The sequence below is a fragment of the Protopterus annectens genome, chromosome 4.part1 (genome assembly GCF_019279795.1).
Source record: "Protopterus annectens isolate FY-2018-M chromosome 4.part1, PAN1.0, whole genome shotgun sequence".
Lineage (NCBI taxonomy): Eukaryota > Metazoa > Chordata > Ceratodontiformes > Protopteridae > Protopterus > Protopterus annectens.
Genome location: NC_056734.1, coordinates 458,626,924 through 458,641,390, shown reverse-complemented (window position 1 = coordinate 458,641,390; position 14,467 = coordinate 458,626,924). Strand labels below are relative to the sequence as shown.

General features: G+C 36.9%; 1 protein-coding gene across 1 annotated transcript in view; it reads right to left on the bottom strand.

The window, feature by feature from the left end:
* Nucleotides 1-14,467, bottom strand: part of LOC122801223 (IgGFc-binding protein-like) — a 691,109-nt gene that overhangs the window by 606,590 nt on the left and 70,052 nt on the right. Inside the window, exons 7-9 of the mRNA XM_044070776.1 lie at nt 6,554-6,837; nt 6,183-6,460; nt 2,193-2,273 (exon numbers count right to left, since the gene is read on the bottom strand). Coding sequence (XP_043926711.1) covers nt 2,193-2,273; nt 6,183-6,460; nt 6,554-6,837 — 643 coding nt within the window. The remainder of the gene's footprint in view (nt 1-2,192; nt 2,274-6,182; nt 6,461-6,553; nt 6,838-14,467) is intronic.

Below are 14,467 nucleotides of genomic sequence, written 5' to 3'. Positions count from 1 at the left end.
ACACTGACCATGATAACTTCAGATATCGCTGATCACCACAACTTCAAAAGCAGGCCTTTATGAATGGATGCTGAACAGAGAGGTCTTCCCCCATAGTGCCCATCAGTGGGGAGCTTCCCTGATATAAATCTTTGTCTCCGCACTGAAGAGACAGCTCAGGCTGTTCTGCACCAGAGTTCCATGCAGAGAAGCATGGAAAAGCAATAACTTACCAACCTCTTTGAAAGGGAAATTCCTATATGCCTTCCAACACTTTCAACTTATTCCAAAAGTCCTTCTCATGACTCAGAAAGACAATCCAGAAATGCTACTGATGACTCACATTTGGTTCAATCAACATTAAGTCTCCTTTCTTTTGTATTTAGCCAAGGACAAGCACCAGAAGTTACTTCACAAGATGGATTACTCAAACAACAAATATGCTGTCTCATTCATCTAAACAGGAAAACTCTGAATCTGACTGATTAGGTAATAGGCATCTAATTTCCTTCAGATACCTTTATTCTGACAGCTTGTTACATGTAATAAAAGGAGGAAGGAATCTGCTGCAAGAAAAGTGTACATTCCCAAATGGAAAAGAATTTCTATCTGTTGTTGCAACACAGGACAGTACCCTTATCACTTGGATCTACCTATTGTCCTCCAATATTTGTGTCCACTGCTCAACTTAGACCTTTTATACACCTTTGTCTAGGGGCATCTGTTAGCCATTTCACCCTGCTTACATATGGACCCCTCTCTTTCTTCATGTAAGAGGTCAGACACTTCCTAAAAGACATCTTCTACATCAGACACCAAGAAAACCAAGCCCTACTCGGAATCTGAACTATGTCCTAGAAAAACTAACCTTCCTCCTTATAACCAGCTTCTTCTGCATCTCTACAGTTATGTACTTGGGAGACAGTCCTGTTAGTGGTACTTGTATGTGCTAAAATGGTATCAGACTTACAAGCTCTAATGTGCACTCCTCCCTTTTTGTTTTTCAATAAAGATAGAGTAATCCTTAGGACTAATCCATATTTTATGCCTAAAGTGGTCACATAAATATCTATGAGTCATTCTATTTATCTTCCTACATTTTTTCCTAATCCTCAATATACGAGGGGAAGGGGAATTCTTCATTTACTAGATGTCCACAGCTAACTCAAATTCTATTTTAAGAAAACAAGAAGACATCATAAAAGCTGACCAAGTGTCTGTTTCCTTTAATAGAAAAAGACAGGCTTCTCAATTTCTAAAGAGACAATTTTCAGGTGGATTTCTGTCAGCATTCACTTGTGTTACTCTTTCCATAAAAAAAATCTCTTTGATGTCAAGTCAAAGTTCAGTCTGTTAGAGCAGCTGCCTCTTCAGGAGCTTACTTTAAAGGTCTGGATTCAGGACCTATTCTGGAAGCAGCAACTTGGGCATTCATTCACATTTTTATGTAACATAATGTTAATAATTTCTCTAGGGCCGAAGCTGGATTTGCCAGATCCAATTTACAATAGACACTGGACATCAGTTCTACTCTTCAGCCTTCTTCTCAGTCCACAGAAAATCTTTGGGAATCTTCCCAAATGTCTGCAGTGCTACAACTGTAACATAATGGTGAAGATAATATAGCTATGCCAGAACTTACCATAATAGTAGATGTTCCATAGGATCAGTGTTGTAGTACATGCATACACCCCCTTGTTATATTTTTTTGTCTTCCTTTGGCTGAGGTGGAACCTTACATACCCTATCCCCTCTTCTTTCTTTATCTGAGTCCCTTTTACCAGGGTATTAGCCTCAGACAAACATTTTCCTGGATCAAAAAAAGCTCTGAAGATGTTCATGTCTGCCTATATTTACCTGAACATAGTCTCACGCTTTGATAGTAGGTCAGACATACAGCACAAGAGGAAGGAGCCCAAGTTTTTGTAAACTGGTGAGATATACAGTATCCTTGGCAGGATACTTCCCAATTGTCAGCAATACTGCAACTGTGATCTGTTTGAGCATCTACGGTTATCATAAGTTCTTACGCAACTGTACTTGCCATGTCCTTCCAGTTAGAAAAGAAAGAGCAAGACAGAGAGAGATAAAACTCATTGTAATACTTGGAGATTTAGCCGTTCCAATGTAGTATCAAATACAGGGATACGAAAAAGAAACAAATGGTAGGAATGCAATATGTTTTCCAGCGCTAAAAGCTGTAATACACTTACCCGTGCCACAGAGATGACAGCCAGAAGTGAACTGTGTCTTTGATTCTCTAACAGTTTTAAAAGATGTAATACATGATGTGGCTGCATGAAATATATTACAACATTTAAAGGAGTATCATCTTCCTGAGGCTGTTCTTTGGTGGCTGTCATTTATATTATGGCTCAAGAATGGCGCATAACAGTGATGAAAGACACTGAGCACCTTGTTAGAACAAACTGCTGTTTAACAAGCTAATGGCTTTTAATGACAGAGTGCAATCATGACACTCCATATTCTGCAATGCAGTCTCTGCTTCTTCATTATAAACACAGGAAAACAACCGTTCACTAGCTATCTTTTTGTTTTATCTGACAATATTAAAACAACCATAAAGGAATTTCCGTTTTGCTTTGTATGGCTGTCTCCATAGTTACGCCAATGTGCAAGAGCATACTAAATCAGCCTTTTTAATGGAACAAAGATATTTAAATCTTTGTTGCATTCACTTATGTCATAGAAGTTAAAATCATCTGTCAGACCGCTCCTTGCGTATAATGATTTAGATCATACCAGCCAAATGGGATTTAGTCAGTAAATGAATGATGTACTTTTCTCTTCAGTCCTTACATATGATACTTAAGAAAATATCCCAGTCCTGTTCTGTCCTGTTTTTGCGTATTGATGATACAACGTCTACTCATATAATCTGTCACATATGCTCACATGCACATGTAATTCATTTTCGCTCAGTATGGTTCCCTAATAATGTACCCCTTTGCAAGATTCTCTCGATAGACTGTAGCTGTACTTTCAAGCTGTTCAATTAAAATGGAACACAAAGGAGACCATTTTGGCAGATAAAAGTACTTCTGAGTAAATAATGTTCATGTTTCAGCTCTCATGTTCCCCAATTCTGGGCACCTTGCGGGATTTGAGACAAGCATCCTTAAACATCAAAGACTGAAACAATACTAATTTTATGAACTCTAATGGTATCCTTAGGAATGGGGTCCATTCCCATCATGATATTAGAAACACCAAAATAATGGAGAAATTAAACTCCAAGACAGAAGTCTTTTTTTCCAACTGTCTTTTAAATATTAGGAGTGTGTCTTGACACTCACCTCAGTGTTGTACTATAAACAGAAATAGTATGAGTCACGGCCAACCATAAACTTCAACATTATCATTACTTTATCAAAAGACAGGCTATATATGGCTGTCTTTTAAGATTTTATCTTTAAAATAATCTTTGCTGTTATTGACATTACAAACAGGATTGGCAACTTCTGAGATGCTTTACCATTTTGAATCTATTCTGCTACTTTGATAGCTGCTCTCATTTACTACTGCCTTCACTTCTTTCTGTGTTTTTCAAGTCAATCCCGAACAACTCACATTACTATTGAAATCTGAATATGGACCCTCATTCTCAAGCTAACTTGTTCTATCTTAAGCTACCTCTTCCAGATTTCTGCTGCATCCTTTAATAATTTACTCCTGTTCTGTTGGTCTTCTTTTCATGGAACTGCCTATCACTCTGATTTTGGCTAATTATGAATACAGATCGTTCCCAGACTGCACAACAGTTCTTTCCTACCAAGGCTCCTGTTCCACTTTACTTTTCTTCCTCATTGTAAGTCAAACTACTCAGAGAAGTTGAAAGGTTATCGGCAGTCGCCTTGGCATTTTCACCTAATGTTTAATCTACATTATACTCACTAACCCACAATGCCTTAATAAAGGGCTGTAAACATCCTGAGAGCCACATTTCTGTGTTTTGCCAGGATCATTTTAAACAAGTCTTCTGTACATCTGCTAGGGGATTTTTTTTCCTATTTCCATCTTGCTTAGTATCCTGCATCTAAAGTTAGTAGGTTCAAAGGCTTCTTGTAATCCAAATGTTTTAGTGCAGAACTGGAAGCTGCCTTCCATATGTGGTCTACTGATGTGATGGAATAACATCAAAACACTTTCATGTGGTAAAGTCTGGCCTGCTGGATTGATTACATTATTAAGGACATATGTTATTGCACATTCCATAGTAAGTACACTGAAAACATTCTGCTTGAGGGGCTGTTTACATATACCATGTCATACCTTGATAAAAGGAGGCCTGTGAATGCAATTGTACATACACCTATACACATATCATCAGTAGTAAACATTCCCTTAAATCAAGAAATCAAGATTATTTTCGTTGGTGCCAGAATGTCAGCTTATTTTCTCATAAACACAGTGCTCGATGCATACCAACCCACTAGAAAAAGAAAATATATAAAGTTTTCCTCTGCACTCAGTCACAGTTAAATCCAAACTGCTAATATCAAAAAAACAGCTACAATTCCAAAAAAAAAAAAAAAAAAAATATATATATATATATATATATATATATATATATATATATATATAGATCTAGGACTATTGAACAAAAGTTCAATAGTCCGATTCCACATTAACCGAATGCACTTTAATGAAGGCAGTTAAAGTGCGTTCGAAAAAAAATAAATCTTCTTTTATTCAGGGGGCAACCCCCATACACCCTCCCGTGGGGGGCTGTGCCCCCCCACACCCCCCTACTTTTATATTCTCACTCCAAGGTTGCACTACAGTGGGAAAAGGGAATTTTCCCTTAACTGCACCATAGTGCGACTGGCACAACGAGCATACTTATCCAAAAGTGCTGCTTCGGTGAACAGCACTTTCGGTTAAGTATGTTCAGTGATGTTTGCTTCAGCAGACAGTGCTGTCAGGGATCTGTACGGATCCCATATATATATATATATATATATATATATATATATATATATATATATATATGTGTGTGTGTGTGTGTGTGTGTGTGTGTGTGTGTATGTAACATATAGGATACAACATAAAACTTGCTTTATAGATCACAGCAAATCCTTCAGTACACTGTTACTGGCAACAAAACACAGATTGATTAGCATCATCAATCACACTGCTGTATGTTCAACAAGTCTTAGCAAGCATGTCACTTGTTGACAATCTGTATAGTCAACAAATGGTGTGGTAAGCATGTGTGTGTGTGTGTGTGTGTGTGTGTGTGTGTGTGTGTGTGTGTGTGTGTGTGTATATATATATATATATATATATATATATATATATATATATATATATATATGTATGTATATATTGCTATCTAGCTAGCTAGCTATATGTAGATAGATATAGATAAATAGCTATATATATATATATATATATATATATGGATATATATTATATATATATATATATATATATATATATATATATATATATATATATATATATATAATAGCTAAATAGATTATATTGATAGCTAGATCAATACACAGACACATAGACACATGCATTTTCCATATGGGATTGTTGTATCCCTTTAACAGTGAAAATCATCTAGAAGCAACGTTCACACCACCAGGTGGCTAGCATATAAATACTAAATGTAAAATACTGAAATCATAGCAACACTAATGTCAAAGGACATTTCCCTTCACATCCATGTATTTGGTGTCATTAGTTTCAAAGGGTCTGCAGTAACTAACTGCCTTTTAAATACATCATCTTTTGAAGTACTTCACTTCCTATAACTTTTAGCAGGGTCCCATCATCTCATTGAAAGAATAGATCATCAAAAAGCCTTTTAAACAGCATTTTATTGACTATACCATTCACTGAACTGTTCTTACTGAGATTGCATTATGGTAGAGATTGGCAAAATTGCCCTTTCCCCACTGTAGTGCAATTTTGGTACATATAATTAGCAGGGGTGCGGGGGTTTGATGAATGGCATTTCCAATGACATGCCATTTAATGATCTGAAAGTTCGATAATAAAATATAGACTTCTTTTAACACTGTGATTCATGTATAAAGTGCTATTCTTTAAACTTAGCTTCACATCTCGCTCAGCTCCAGTCTGGAAATAAACCATGGCTCACTGAGACTATCCCACATGTCATATTTAAATACAGTTCATCCTATCAGTTAAGAAAGGTTAATACATACCACAAAAGGTTTCATTCCTCCATGGTCTAATGGTGACTCCTTCTGACTGACAAGCATCAGCATAAGCCTGAAGGTTACTGCACAGAGCACCAGTGTCCATGTTAAGTTCACAAAGGTCATAGGCACAGTCATCAAAGTAATCCTTTGGGTCAATGACAGAGTGACACTGCCTGAATGGTCCATTAGTGTCTGTGATAATCCCACAGTAACTGTTGCTTTCAATTATTTGCTGTTCACTCACAGTACAGTTGGGATTGTGGACATGGCCTGGCGTACAGCTGCAGATAGAAATAAACAGTACTAGTCAAACTGAGACACATAAATGTCATCATCTGAATATGCAGCAAATAAAAGTAAAAGCCATTCCTTACCTTGTATCATTGTAAACCTGCCAGCTGTTACCCAAGCTTACAGAATCCGGTTCTGGTTTTCCATCTGGATTTAAGAAATCATCATTTCTTATACTATTGTAGTTGCCACACATTCCACAGACTTTCCCTTGAAATGTACTAGGCAGGGTTACCTCAGCTCTTTGGTTACCATCATATTTTACTCTTAATCCAAAACTAGTCATGACCATGGCATATTGCCCACTTTGTGTGATAGTTACATCTGGCGTCAGAGGCAGTGGTATTAGCTGTGCAATCCCATTTACCTAAAATAAAAAGATGTAGCTTAAAATTCAGATTTCATAAAGATGATAACAGAAATACAAATATATTAAAGTAAGGAAATGTTTCCTTATTATTATTGTCTTTACATGAACTATAATTTACCTAACATATATTGTAATGCTTTATTTATTACATATATAAAAATGAGAAGTCATAAAATAATGAACATGATTTATAATAACCATGCATTCATGTATTCTAAGACTTCAATGTAAAAAAAAACTGAAAACATAATTGAACTAAAGATGTTCACTAGAAATTTAATGTTGAAAATGCAGTTTCAAAATGTTAATGTAAGTTATAAGGACTTTAATTTGTTCAAGAAGGCTAGTGGTTATATGCCCATCACTATGGGTGCAATTGAAACATTTGAAAAAGCATGTACTAACAATATATATTCCATGTATGATAATAGGGAGCGCACTAAATGCTTTTTTAGTATGGGGAAAGATGAAAGGGCAGCACTTGAGGTTTTACATAAGGACAAGAATATTTGTTTTAGGCCAGCTGACAAAGGGGGACCATTGGTGGTTATGGACTATGTTGTCTGTAGGGTATGTTAAGGGATGAAGGAGTGTATGAAAAGACAGACCATGTTAAAGTTGGGAAATACATTTGCAGAATGCGCAATGATCTGTTTGAATGTATGCAATGTGGTCAGATTACTATGGACCTATACAACTATTTCATTGTGGATGATCCTATCATACCAGTGATACAGGGATTACCCAAGATACATAAGCATGCCCTCAATCCACCCATGAGACCAATAGTGGCAGGACAAGGGTGGTGTACAGAGCCACTATCAATATATGTAGAACACCACCTGAAACCTGTACTGGCAAGGAATAACTCCATCCTTAGAGACACTAAACAATTCTTAGTAGAGCTACATGCATTCACTAATAGTTTTACACCAACAATGGACTGCTTAATGGTTACCTTGGATGTGCAATCTCTTTTTACTGTAATACCTAATATGGTAGGACTGGAGTTTTTACATCAATATTTAAAGGAAGACGGAATGTATGAATCTAGAATGGTAGATCTCCTCTTTTTTGGTGGAAACCATACTGGAGAATAATGTGTTTATGTTTGAACATAACATTTACAGACAAAAAGGTGGCGTGGCTATGGACACTTTTTGTGCTAATAGCTACGCCAACCTGGTTATGGATAAATGACAATCACTAAATATTCTTGCAGGAGTATGGTCTGAGAAAATAATTTTTTATCGAAGGTTTGTAGATGATCTCTTACTGTTATGGGAAGGAGGTGCGTCGACCCTACAACACTTCCTGAGGGATATAAATAATAGCACACATTTCTTGAGGTTTACAGCTCATAGTTCAAATAAATGTGTTGAATTTCTAGATGCCAGTATTACTAGGGCAAGCACAGGTGAATTCTATACTGAAACTTTTCATAAAGAATGCTATAGAAACACTTATGTACATAGACAGAGTATGCATCCCCAGCATGTGCTCAGAAATGTGATAAAAGGGCAGGTACTAAGGACATCTAGATTAACAGCCAAAGATGAGAAATTTGTAAGTGAACTGCACCAACTAGAAGGGAGATTTCATGAGAGAGGGTATAAGAAAAAGGAAGTTAAGTCCATCACCTCTAATACACACTCCATTAGGAATAGCACAGGGAGACCTTATTTCTCCAGTCCGAATCAGGTTTATGAACAAAAAACTCCACAAATAAACCCTCTGAGGATTTCAGTTACGTATGCAAGTAACATTAGGCTGTTACAGGAAATCTATTCCAGAAATCGGAATATACTTTGATGAGATGAAACATTGGTAGGAGATAACCCCAGATATGCATATAAAAACAAGAAATCCATTAAGAGGCTTTTGTGTGGACCTAGATTGGACCTAGATATGGCCATGAGGTAAATACTGAATCCACAACACACAATCATGGAACCTTTCCCTGTAATTCCTGCAACTATTGTAAATATATTGATGAGAAAGGATGTTTTGAACACCCAGATACAAGGAAGACTGTTTTTTTAAACTATCAGCTAACGGTAATACCACAAATATTGTATATTTAGCTCACTGTAATATATGTTGTTAATTTTATATAGGTATGACTACACGGAGGTTTCGTGATAGGATCAGGGAGCATGTTTATGCTATATATAGGAGGGCAGAGACTAATACCCTAGCAAGACATGTGATGGCATCAGATACGACACACACATTTAAATTCATGGTAGTAGAGAAAGTCAAAATAGATTGTGGAGGTGGTCCTATAAAGAGCCTGGCAAAAAATAAGGAACTTGAATGGATCATTAGTATGCGGGCTAATATAGGCAGGGGCCTAAATGACAAAGTTGGTATTAAACCTGTACTTATTCATAAAGCATTGCGTAGATAAAAAATTAAAAAAAATTTTAAATGTAATTTTAAATACATTTTATAGGTTTATTCTAGAACTACAGACTAGATTTGGCACCTTAAGTATGATTATTATATTGTTTTTAATTTATAGCTCAATAGTTTGGATTGCTTTAATTGAACTTTGATTCTGATTGGTTGTTTCTAACTTTTAAATATGAGTCAGTAATGATTTTTACTGTCTGATGAAGTAGCTCTGGCTATGAAAGCGCTCACCATTGTCTGTACTTTGTGGATTAAAATTGAACTTTATCTTCGCCTGCCTTGGTCTGGTGCCTCCTATATATTTTTTACATTGGATACTAGTCTTTTTGGAGGACCAGTTTGCCTGCACCACAGTGTTGCTTTTCCTTCTCTCTTCTAAGACTTCATCGATGTGTCACTTCTCTAACATGTTTGCAGCCATTTACTTACATGGAGATGCAATTTATTAATGTATTACACTAGAGTAGGTGATGTCTTATTGGTCATATCACATCTCATCTGTGCCTTTCTTCATTGGGGTTTCCAAACCTTTCCCCTCCCCAATGATTCCTTTAAACATACACAATACAGTTGCTGTACTATTGTGAAATAAATGAAAAATCTTGGTAGCCATTTCAGCCGTCATGACCAGACCGGATGACGTTAAAGGTTTGCAATATACATTCTGGACTCTGCAATATTTCCTTCTTGTAATACTTGTTGGTTAGGATTCAGTCCCTCCATCCTTATTGATGCATTACCCCTAATCTTAGGAAACACATCACATGCATGCCTTCTTCAAGAAAGATCATACAAACGCCCTCTGTAACTTTAGTAGAAAAGCCTGTCATTACATATTATCCATTTTCTTCACTCTATTTTCCTGCCACTATGGTCAAGACAAAGTAATTACATCCACAAAATGTCTTTAACTAGCTCACATATTGACAGAGAATGTCAAATCTTTACCGGAGTTATATTTCTAGATATTACCAAAGACTGGGTTTTCTTCATCACTGAAATATTCCTAACAAAAGTGATGCAACTAGAAATCTGAAAGCTTGCTCATCAGGCTATAAGGAAACCATGATGATTTTTTTGCATGTTGTTTCATCAAGTTCCATAGTATCAAAACTCAAGCCAGAGGCATAACAAGGATGAAAAGAAGGGTGTGGTTGCCATGGCTACAATCTGTCGGGGGGGGGTCATGATTAGCAGGTGCCATAGGTGTGGGAATGCAGTAGTGGCAGTTATAAGTGAATGATGAAGCCACATTTATAGTTCAGCTGAAGAGTTTGTGGTAGCAACTGTTTTAGCAAGAAGTTCAGCTGAATGAGTGGGGAAGTGTTTTTTTTTTCTTTATGGTTCCACTATTGAAAGGAAGAAGTTAGAACTTGGATGATAAGATAAGGATAGTTTGGGGAAAACTTCTACCAAAGAGTTACTGAGGCTGTATCTTGACTTGGCCAAGGCCTTTGACACCATTCTTCATGCTGACATCACATAAAACCACATGTTTTCCCAGCTGAGTCATATGTAGTAAGATGGATAGCAAAAGCAGATCCCACATTATGTGAGTCGGAGGTGTCTCTTCAGTGAGTTTAAAAATGACCAATGGTGTCCCTCAGGACTCAGTTTTGGGACCACTCCTTTTTGGTATTTACTTCTCAGGGATCTAGGTGAATAGTGAAGACCTCTGGTTAACAAAGCTTGTGGATGACTGTAAACTGGGGATTGTTGTTAAGTCACTCTATGACACCCAAACCCTCTAGCAAGAACAATACCTGGTAGATTCTTGATGTACTAAAAATGGACTCAGACTGAAGGTTAAAAAGTACAGTATTATCACTTTCTGTTAACAGCCCCTCCCTTCAACATACTGTATAGACAGCATACCATTACAAACTAAAATTATAATCAGACACGTAGGTACTTTGGCTGATATCTCCCTTTCTTTTTACTATCACATGGCAACAGTTGTCAAGAAATTTTTCTATTTAGCCCATGTAATTCTCAAAGGAATATTTTCAAGTTAAACAAGAATCATTCTATTATTCTCGGCACTGATCAGGCCATTTAGCAAGTGTAATGCCCCCTTTAGGATGTAGCTCATTAAACCTGTCAAACAATTAAAAAGACCCCAACGGTTCCTAATCGAAGATCTCACAAGCCTAAATTACTTGACCTACAAAGAGAGACTGGAAGGTCTATCACTTTATTCAGCATCTTGTATACTTTTCAGAAGAGACTGCTGACTCACTTTGGCACCAGTATCCTGGACCTCCTGTTTCTCCACAAGTTCAATATCTCTACCAGTACTAGAACCAAGGATCCAATAGATAAATAAAACACAGCCATCCATGAGATAAATGCAAATGACCCCTTAAGGACATCAAGTGTTTCAGCTACATGTCCACAGCTAGTTGGGTTTAGCTTTACTGGTCTGAATTTATCCATAAAGACTTAAAAAGTAAAAAAAGTCCTGAATATTCAAAAGCTATGGTCTGGATGTTACTTGGGATATTTTGCAGGCACCTTAATCTTTATGGGCATTAGCTGGGATGAAAGACACTGTGCTTTTAAAGTATAACCAAACCATCTATTTATGCTGTGCTGATGAGGTCAATACAAATGTCAAAACACTGATGTCCACAGAAAGTGCAGTTTTGCTTTAGTGGCTGAATGTAACCATAAAGACTTAAAAAGTGAAAAAAAAGTTATGGATATTTAGAAGCTATGTATCTGAAACACTTGCTGTCTGTATGGGGACATCTGCATAGATCCCATAGGCCTCCATTACAGGAGGTTTAAGGTATCACACAGTGAAAACTCTAGCATTGCTGTTTTTTCCTTGCAGTTTTTAATAAATAAAACATGGCAGAAGGGAACATTTGTAACCCAGCACCACCTTAAACTGTTCCCCCTTTATTTCCCTTTCCCTATTCTTACTTCTATTGGCATTTTTGAATTTGTTCTTACACCTGAGTCCTACCGATTTTCTAAACTTTTACAATATCTCTCTTGTTGCTGTTACCACATCCTCTAACATTGACATTTTCATTTGACACAAAGTGAGACATTATACCCTCTTTTTTTTAAGCATTGGATCGGACTTCTATCGCCAGCTCCTCACTCACAAGTATTTTCAGGCCTGAGTATAGAGGGCACTCCATATGGTCCTTGCTTCGACCCTTGTCTCCACAGATCTGCCTCCATTTAAGAGTATTTCAGTTTCTGGGTCTTGGTACATGGCCTGTATCCAATGTATAAACTTTTCTCCTACAGTCTGGCAGTTAGGGCAAACGACTAAAGCTCCAACTTGTTAATGAGGTGCTTTTGGTGTCTACGGTGCAGAGTTTGAATCTTTCCACTTTTGTTTACTTACTGTGTGACTTCAAGCAAGTCTCTTAACCAGACAGTGCTTTGGGACAACTGAGAATTTGAACTAAGCTCCTTAACTCCTTAAAATATTCTTTATAGTGATAATAGATGACACATATTTATTTAAATACTATAATATTTTATAACACAGATAAACCCAGAGTTATATTTTTTGCTAAACTTTCACAAATTTTCTTATCTTGGAACTGTACAAGCTAGACAAATATTATCAGAACACTTTTGTTACCCATATGTAAATTTTCATATGACAGCAAGGAATTCCTCTCTGAGTGCATATTTGTTGAGACAGGAATGTAAAAGCATATGCTTAATCATATAATTAGCAATATAAATAACACTGAATATCTCTTAAGATGTGCAACTTGCAGTACAAATGTCAATGACAGTTTTCTTCATCAACATCTAAAGTTTCACCTGAAGCCATGCGACAGCTTGCAAGACACTTGTTTTTGAAGTATTAAGTACATTTGGAAATAGATTATTTTCATAATTATTAACAAACAACTAGCAGAATCTCCAGTATACCATGATATGAATGGACATTGACAATTTTCCTATCTCCCATCATAACATTTCACACCCTCAACAATACGTAGGGCTCTCAGTTTTGAAAATATAATCATAAATATAGAAATATGAATAATAAGTGGCAAAGAGTGATTCATTTCTGTATTGAAAGACATCCTAGATAAACAATCTTACTTTCACTATGTTAATTACTCCTTGCATTTCTAATAGTAACTGTTATTAGCTGATTAGTCACTTAGTTAAAGAAGCCAGTCCCAAAAAACATCTGGACACCATGAGAAGCCATGGGTGTTAACTGGAAGCATACAAATATGCTACAGCTTAAACAAGTTAATGGTCTCCTGGACTGCATGCTTAGTAACTTGCTACAAACTATGCCTTTTCTGCAGTGTCTTCCATAGGAATTCCTACCTCATCATAAAAGGTTTTCAGCAGGTCAAGGACAACAATCCCACCTTTCCCTTCCTGCTTTTCCTCCTCCATGTGCATAAATTCCAGCAGGTCCCACCATCTTTTCTTCTGCCTCCCTTCCATTCACAAAGCAATTTTTGCCCAGTTTGTATTATTTGGCAACACATCCCCAAGTTTATCTGACAATGTCATTACTAAAGTCTTGATGGCTAAATTAATCAGAGATACACTTACAATTTCCCACTTTCCGTTTTCTCCTTCTCCTGAATATTTCATGATATATCGTGATATCCTGTCTCTCTTCATTCTTTTAGGGGGTTTTCCTGAGTCCTCCCCTATGACCTTCTATATTTCCTCTCTTCCCCATTTTTGAATTCTAAGGGGAATCCATCTGGACCTCTAGCTTTTGTCTCCTTTATTTTGCATATGGCTTTCCTTATCTCATCCTTTATCAACTCAGCATTCAACCTCCAGTGTATGTCTCTCTATATTCTTTCCCAGTTCCATGCTGGTGTTTCTGGCCCTTCCTGTTCTTTGTAAAACTAACTGTAGTATTATTTAAAGTTTTCAATGAACATCTTGTAAATACTCTCCATCTCGTACCTTTCATTCCACTCTCACTGCATCTGACTCTTCATGTATTCCTTTGCTAGCTGTTTCCTTTGTGACCTACCCCGTCCCACCTAATTAACAGCAGTCTCTTCAGTTCCAGTGGTGAAGTTCACCCCCATCCCCACTATCCAACAACAGTCTCTTCAATTCCAGTGGTGAAGTTCACCCCCATCCCCACTATCCAACAACAGTCTCTTCAGTTTCAGTGGTGAAGTTCACCCCCATCCCCACTATCCAACAACAGTCTCTTCAGTTTCAGTGGTGAAGTTCACCCCCATCC